The sequence below is a fragment of the Bidens hawaiensis genome, unplaced genomic scaffold, assembly GCF_021521415.1.
Source record: "Bidens hawaiensis isolate Kalapana, Puna unplaced genomic scaffold, B.hawaiensis_p1.1 tig00008655_1, whole genome shotgun sequence".
Lineage (NCBI taxonomy): Eukaryota > Viridiplantae > Streptophyta > Magnoliopsida > Asterales > Asteraceae > Bidens > Bidens hawaiensis.
The window spans coordinates 511,479-519,829 of record NW_027491625.1 but is presented as its reverse complement, the minus strand read 5'-3'; the positions used below and the strand labels follow the sequence as shown (position 1 = coordinate 519,829).

Below are 8,351 nucleotides of genomic sequence, written 5' to 3'. Positions count from 1 at the left end.
TTCATATCCTTGCGAGTAAATATTCATAGAGTTATATCTTGGTAGCCAAAGCATACTTATATTCACTCTTATTGTCTATAATTGCATGTCTAAACAAGACAAATACTAGTCTACAACTATAAATTACAAATACTAATCATTTAACTTTCTTGGTCTTTTATGTTTTGATATTCAAGATTCTTTTAATAGCTTAATTACTTGTAAAAAGCACACATCCCGTAACCCATAGATAACACGCCGTCAAATGAATTTATATATACGTTAAACTTCAAACAAATTGGCTATTATGTTAACATAGTAATAGACAAGTGGTCAGAAACACTAATAAACATAAACTAAACCGATTTAACTGCGTTAAAGTTTTATATAAACCGAGATTTTATATATAATTTTTGTAAATCGTATCTTGATGTAAGAGAATACTAAAGTTAATAGTGCACTACAAACATAATTAGGGGTTGATGACATAGGGTACAAACATAATCAGGTGTTCGTATATACTATACATAATATATATTTATTTATTTTTGATCTATAAAGTTGAAACATGTTAACGCATAATATAAGTCTTGATTCGATATAGTTAACTTTATAAGTTTATGTTTCCTTATTAGGAAACAATAAAATATTACGGGTTTTACAACAAATAAATGATGCTCAAAGATCAAATTTTTAGATTCCTTTATTCTTCAATGCAAGAATCATTTCATCCACAATATATATAAAGAGAGTGTGACATCCATATGCTAAAATACGGCCAATGGGTGGTTGGCAGTTCTATTTTTCTTTATAAATAAAGTAGGCCACATAATTTATTAAGAGTTTATGTTTGATTTATGACAACCACATGAGGTTGCAACCTTAAGAATATTCTTAGGACCACTTGAAAAAGTAAATAAAATAGAGAATAAATAATTGTTAGCATATTTTATCTGGATAAGGGTTGAGACATGTAGATGGGAAAGGAATGAGAATGTTATCGTGCTCTATTAATTTTTATTCCACTAACAAACACGTATTTTATTTATTTCTTACATAGTCAGAATATTTATAGAGAATAATGAATAGTGAATCTATATATATATAGATTATAGAATATCACTATTCACTACGGAAGGAATGAGGTGTAAGACATGCTCAAATTGATTTAGGATGAGCGGATTATGCAAAATTTATTAAAGTTGTACTTGTTTGATGACATGGTACATGATAGAGTTTAAAGAGACGTAAAATTAAGGTTAATGATTTTTAGGAAATGATACATTAGTGTTTTAAGGCCTTAAATTTTCATATACATTAGGTGGTCTTTACTGGTGATTGTCATCTTATATTTATCTTTATATGTTGTTTTATGATGTTATATCTGTCTATTTGTACCATATTACTTTTCCACTGGTCTTGAATTATTTGTACTTTTCCATTTATATATCTTTGTTTCCGTTTACATGACTATCGTGTGTTTTAGAGCTAATGTTATTCTTGAAACCAATCTCTATATCCTTAGAAATATACGTAAGGTTTACCTACATCACACGTTTTCCAAATCATACACATAACTTTGCTATTTATGAAATTATCAGACATTGTTGTTGTAGATAATTACTATTAATAAAACTCTAAATTTTATAGATAAAGATATAGATGGTAATCCTTTTAGAAATACAATTTAATATTAATAATAAAAATCTCAAAATTACGCATATATGTTTCCTCGAGCCATATTTTCTAAACATACCAAGACCAACCCAAATCGCTCTTGTGGATCCGCTACGTAACGAATACGTTCATTTTGCAATGATTCATATCAAACGATCTGCAGCTGCTATTATATAAACGATCACGGTAAAGAGATCCTATTACAAACATATATACCTTTTCTAAATATTATCTTTTCAATAAATTACTAATTATAGTTTATAAAGAAAAATTTTTATGTCATAATCAAAGGAAAAAAACATTATTCAAAAGCTAAAAAGGTAATGCACTAATTAAGTAATAAACAATGACTAATGAATCTTCGTGTGATTTACCTTTGAACCTTCTTTTTACTTCAATTTTTCTTCAATTAATAAACAAACAAACACACAATTGAATGAATGATTAATAATTCCACTCCTATACGAAACGTAAGCCGTTAGATCAGGCATAAAAAAACTTTGACCCTCAACCTCAACAAAACAATGCCACGTCATCCTATTTTAGTGCGTGTTTTATGTAAAAACACACACTACACACGATCAAAAATCAAATATTCAAAAGACCCAAAACACGTCCAGGTTCAATGAACCTAACAGGCCGCCTCTCAACCCTTCATAATCCTTATTATCCTCCGTCTGTATATATATATAACCCTCCACCCTCTTCACCAATTCCATCATCAAATTCATTCAATTCACAAACCCCTTCAATTAATAATATTATTATCATCAATGGCGTTGGCTGTTACTTCTTCTTCTGCTTCAATTGTCTTTAATAATTTAAATAATAATAATAATAATTTGGGTGGTACTGAGCAAGGTAAATTTGTGGGTTTTTGAATGATTGGGACATGGGTTTTGAATTTGGAAGCTAATTGTTGTTGGGTTTTTGTTTTCCAGGTGTTTTGTTTAGTAATGGTGGGTTTCAGCCGTCCGATCGGGTTTTTCCGGCGGGTTTGAGTTTGACCCGGAAACGATCTGCGGCGGTGACGGCGGTGAATGTGGAACCGAAACGGAGTGATTCGATTGTTCCGTCTGCGGCTACTGTGTTTGCTCCTGGTATGTTTTGTTTGTTGATCTGGGGGTAATTAATTAATTAGGGGTGTTAATCTTGTCGGGTTGAATTGGTTAACCCGACCCCTATTTTTATTTCAGAAATTGATTACCAAGTTGTAAACTTTTTAGTTAATAGGTTAATTGGTTAGGCTATGCGTAGTGGAGGGGCTAAAAAAATGGAGCGTTTTGCGTCATGTGGCGCTCGGTTAACAAAGGGTGGGTTTTGTTTCTGGGGTGTAATGTTGGAGGACCGGAGGGGGCTACAAATTTGCCATGTCACCATATATATATCAATCAATCATCATGCCTCTTGAAATCCCATCAAGAGCAAAGCTATAAGTAGGGTCTGGGGAGGGTGGCCGTACCTCTATCCATATGGATAAAGAGGTGGCTTCCACAGATACCCTCAGCTTTAGAATACATATGTCTGGGGCAATATATGGAAATCAAAATCCAAAAGTAAATAATAATAATAACAATAATATATATATATATATATATATATATATCACACACAATATATATATGTATATACATATACATATACACACACAACATGTAATATAATAATAATATTATTTTCCTCTCCCCGGCGACAAACTTTCTTCGCCACCGCCCCCATTTCGCCCGGATATCGCCCAAGGGGGCGGTGTTCCTCCTCTTTCTGGCCCCAAATCGCCCCATTTCTCGCCTCATTACACTTGGCCTTAGTGGGTTGACATGTTTAATTAAATGACATTTAATTGAATGTGTAGTGTTCGGGTCGATCATTCAACTCATTTATTTAAACGAGTCAAGAATGGTTGGTGGGTTTTAATCAAGTTATTGCGAGTCGACCTTGTTTATCTAAATTGGTTGACGGGTCAACCCATTTATTTAAATGGGTCGGCGGAATCCTGGACACATCCCGTTTAATTAAACATGTCAACCAGACACAACCCGTTTAAGGGGTGTTTGAGTTTCCTTATTTATGACTTATTAAGTTACAAATTACAGAGTTGTAACTTTTGACTTATACACCCACAAAACTTAACTTTTCAAAAAACCTTAATAACAATTATAAGATAACAATTAAACATGTCAACCAGAACACGGCCCAACACTAGTATTCTCCCTTTTTATTTCTTTAATGAAGTGATCTGGGGTTGCATAACTAAATTAGCATGAAGTACAAATCATTGAAGCATTTGAATAATTTATTATGTGTAAATTATGCACAGATGTAGTGGATAAAACAGCAGAAGTTGAGGACATTGAGAAATTAGCTAAGGAACTAGAGAATGCATCTCCACTTGAAATAATGGACAAAGCTTTAGAAAAATATGGGAATGATATTGCTATAGCTTTCAGGTACAACAGTACAACTTGTTAAGCACAGTTTATAAGTATTTAATGCATGTTATAAGTTAGAACAAATTTTAACGTTTTGAATTGTTTTGTGATTTCAGTGGTGCAGAAGATGTTGCTTTGATTGAATATGCTCATTTAACCGGACGCCCGTTTAGAGTATTCAGCCTTGATACGGGCCGGTTGAACCCCGAAACGTATAAGTTTTTCGATCAGGTTGAGAAGCATTATGGTATTCGGATCGAGTACATGTTTCCGGATTCGGTTGAAGTGCAAGCATTGGTTAGAACCAAGGGTTTGTTCTCGTTTTACGAAGACGGTCATCAAGAATGCTGCCGTGTGAGGAAGGTGCGGCCGTTGAGGCGCGCGTTGAAGGGTTTGCGGGCTTGGATTACTGGTCAAAGAAAGGACCAGTCTCCCGGGACGAGATCGGAAGTCCCGGTGGTTCAAGTGGACCCGGTTTTTGAAGGGTTGGATGGTGGTTCGGGAAGTTTGGTGAAGTGGAACCCGGTGGCTAATGTGGCCGGGAACGATGTGTGGAACTTTTTACGGACGATGGAGGTCCCGGTTAACTCGTTGCATGCTCAAGGGTATATTTCGATAGGGTGTGAGCCGTGCACGAGGTCGGTGTTGCCCGGTCAACACGAGCGGGAAGGAAGATGGTGGTGGGAGGATGCCAAGGCTAAAGAATGCGGGTTGCATAAAGGAAATATCAAAGAGGAAAACGGGAACGGGAACGCGTCGGTTGGTAACGAGAGCGCGGTGGTCTCGGATATCTTTGAGAGTGAAAACATTGTGAACTTGACCCGGCCCGGTGTCGAGAATCTTCTCAAGATGGAAGAGCGAAAAGACGGTTGGGTGGTTGTTCTTTACGCGCCGTGGTGCCCGTTTTGTCAAGCGATGGAAGCGTCGTACGTTGAATTGGGTGATAAGTTAGCCGGGACGGATGTGAAGGTTGGTAAGTTTAGAGCTGATGCGGACCAGAAGGCGTTTGCGCAACAAGAGTTGCAGCTTGGGAGCTTCCCGACGATATTGTTTTTCCCGAAGCACTCGTCAAGGGCTATTAAGTACCCGTCGGAGAAACGAGATGTTGACTCGTTGGTGGCTTTCATTAACGCCCTTAGATGATGATATGATGATGATGAAGAAGACGGGGTCGTGTGCATTGAGAACTTGTACGTGAATGTACAATCGAGTTTTGGTTTCGGTTTCGGTTTCGGTTTTGGTGGTTGTGTAATATTGGTATAGTCTGGTAAGTGTCTTGTGGGGGAATGATCGTTTCCAATATTAAGTTCTTAATTAATAAGAGTGTGGTTTTCGTTAATTGTTGTTGAATTGTAAGAAATAGAAATTAAATGATTGGGATTCCTTAGGTTTTTTATAACTTTTCATTAAGTTAATAAGTTATAATAAAAAAGTGTAACTTATTAATTTTTCATTCTTACACCAAAAGTAATTTCAAACATCAATTTTTTCTAAAAGTTAATAAGTAATACGTTGATGAAAATAAGTGATCCCAAACATCCCATTAGTGAATCACTTTATGATTTTTACTAGGTTGGATCAAATGGATCTAGGGCAGAGGGTAAGGTTGTCATTTTTACATCTATAACACTCGGTTTTATTGTGTCGGAGGTGCCAAATTAGGGATATCCTTCTAATAACTAGCCTCAGTGTAAATCTCAATGTGGCGCTTGGGGGTTCAACACTGGCCAGTGTAAATCTCGTTTTCGCCTTGGCTAGCTCTCTTTATGGGGGTTTGTCTTTTTTACTTTGCTGGCTCGACTCACTACTGTCAAACTTAGGTTTGTGAGAATCATATGCCAAGAAGTATGGTGTGAGTTGGTTATGTTTCAGTTCCATCATTAGAATCAACAATTGAGTACACTTTGAATCCACTCTTGATACCTATTCAAAAGTTAACACAATTGAGAACTTTGAAAATCTAATGGAACAGTGATACATTGATTTAAAGCTAATAAACATTTTTTAAACTCAATCTCAAACATACTTGTCTTTTTATTAGAATGCATAACTTTAAAAAACCACACAATCAATGACCTTTTTTTTGTTGCATCAATTTTTTAATTGTAATTTAACACTTACAAGATTGCCCTTCATCTTTCCAATTAATAACTTTTATTTTATGTTTTCTGAAATTGGATTTTAGGTATTATTTTTTTTTTCAGGTTTGAACCTTTAATTCGTAAAGACCCTTCGATTTTTTGGGTTAAGAGTTCCATTGCTAATTCTTAAAAGGCTACAAAATGTGTGGCCCAAAACATGTTAATTTGTGGTATGGGACTATGGATTGAACCAACATTTTCTCTAGTATTTTTATTTTTATATAAATAATTTATGTGCCAAATATGAGTGCACGGGTTATTTTATATGCCTAATAATCTAGTTATAATATTATGTTTTATGCATAATAATAATAATAATAATAATAATAATAATAATAATAATTTGTTGTCTTTGGTTTGATGGTATCTATTTTAGCGAACATTTATAACTTTGACTATTTTTGAGCCGTTACAGATAAAACATAGCAAGAACCATTCTATTCATAAGTAAATGAGTTGAAATTATCATATCTATGTGGTATCGTGTTCAGTTCGAATATGTCTAAACTCACTGATTTTCATTACCTAGTTGTATACAAATATACTGATTTTTGTTCATAAATCATAAGTATATTTCTGTGTTTGTGGTTCTAGTTTTTTGTGTTTTATTTTAAGTATAAGAAATTTGTTAGTTGCTAAAACATGTTTCTTATATTAACTAGGACTAACATTGCAAGTTAAATCTGTTTTAATATCAAGTCGCAAATGATAACGTAAGTATTTTTTTTTACATTATAAGTTAGTGTTTTTTATATATATTTTTGTTTTTACATAAAAGGATACATCACGTCAAGAATTTATTCAACTATGCCTATGATAGCACACACTTGTTGAGTACTTCACTACATGCAGAAAAGTAAAACGACATGATGTGAAAGGTACAAATTGGCTATTTTTATAAGGAAAAATTCCCTAAATAATCTATTTTTATAGAGAAATAAATATTCTACAAATGTTCATCCAAAGCCGTTAGAAAAGACAAGTTTTGAACCAAATTCGTCTTCGCCGACGGGTTTCATTTGAGCCAATCAAAACCAACCACTTGTTCAAAATCGGTTGGCTCAGACAACTTTTGAACCAAACCTGCTGTTTTTGAAATCTGTGGAAAACAAAGTTTGCACCAAATCCATACTGTGAAAACTTGTCTCCCTCAACACCCATCAACTCTCCACCATTCTTCTTCAAGCTCCCCCGGCGAGACCATTTTTTTCCTTCCACCTACAACCAAGATTGCAAAATTCATTAGGCGGACCTTAGGCGGTCGACTGGGGAGTTGGGAGTAATCGGCCTTGGTCGATGAGTACTCGGCCTTAATCGGTGAGTACTCGGGAACGGCTCACCGAGAACTCGGCCTAGGCGGGGATTACTCGTTGAGTACTCGGCGCCTAGGCACCATTTTTACAACCATGCCTACAAGTTTCAACGAACACTGTAAACATTGAGTATGGTGCTTTTGAATATGAGGTTATGTGTATTTCAACCGGTACGGTTACGTTAGATTCGTATAAAACGTTGAGTATAGGTCCTGGTGCTTCAGAATCTTAAGTTAAATTGTATCGGAAAAAATAGTGTCGCCGGAAGTTGCAGGTGGTGTCACATGAAGTTGCATGTAGTCGGAAAAAATGGTGCCGCTGGAGGAGCTTGAAGAGGAGTGGTGGATAGTTGGTGGGTGTTGAGGGAGACAAGTTTTCACAAGACGTCTTTGGTGCAAACTTTGTCTTCCACGGATTTATTGTTCAAAAGTTGTATGAGCCGAAATGTTTGGTTCAAAAGCTGACTGAGCCGACGGATTTGGAACACATGGCTGGTTTTGATTAGATCAAGCAAGACGGATTTGGTTCAAAACTTGGTATGCACTTCGTAAGTGGATCAAACTCAAAGAAGATTGGAGAAAGAGAGTGACAAGCCTTAGAGCAATTTTCTGATATCTTTTCATTAAACTTCAAATCTTAAATACAAAACAATGCAGGAATGTAATGCGTAAATTAAGGAAATCGTGACCACTAACTAGATGCATGCATAAAAAATGGGAAACATGGAGATAATTGCTAACTTGATGCAAAATAAAAGGAACTGATGCAGAAATCATGCACACGTGCATGACTTAGTCTAGAAGTCTTTTAGG

General features: G+C 35.3%; 1 protein-coding gene across 1 annotated transcript; it reads left to right on the top strand.

Moving 5' to 3' along the window:
• The first annotated feature begins 2,348 nt into the window (after positions 1-2,348).
• On the top strand, positions 2,349-5,424 carry LOC143529733 (5'-adenylylsulfate reductase 1, chloroplastic-like). Its single transcript, XM_077025460.1, has 4 exons — positions 2,349-2,517; positions 2,598-2,756; positions 3,974-4,103; positions 4,202-5,424. The coding sequence occupies exons 1-4, from the start codon at positions 2,430-2,432 to the stop codon at positions 5,226-5,228; spliced, it is 1,404 nt and encodes a 467-aa protein (XP_076881575.1). The 5' UTR covers positions 2,349-2,429; the 3' UTR covers positions 5,229-5,424.
• Positions 5,425-8,351: the final 2,927 nt, after the last annotated feature.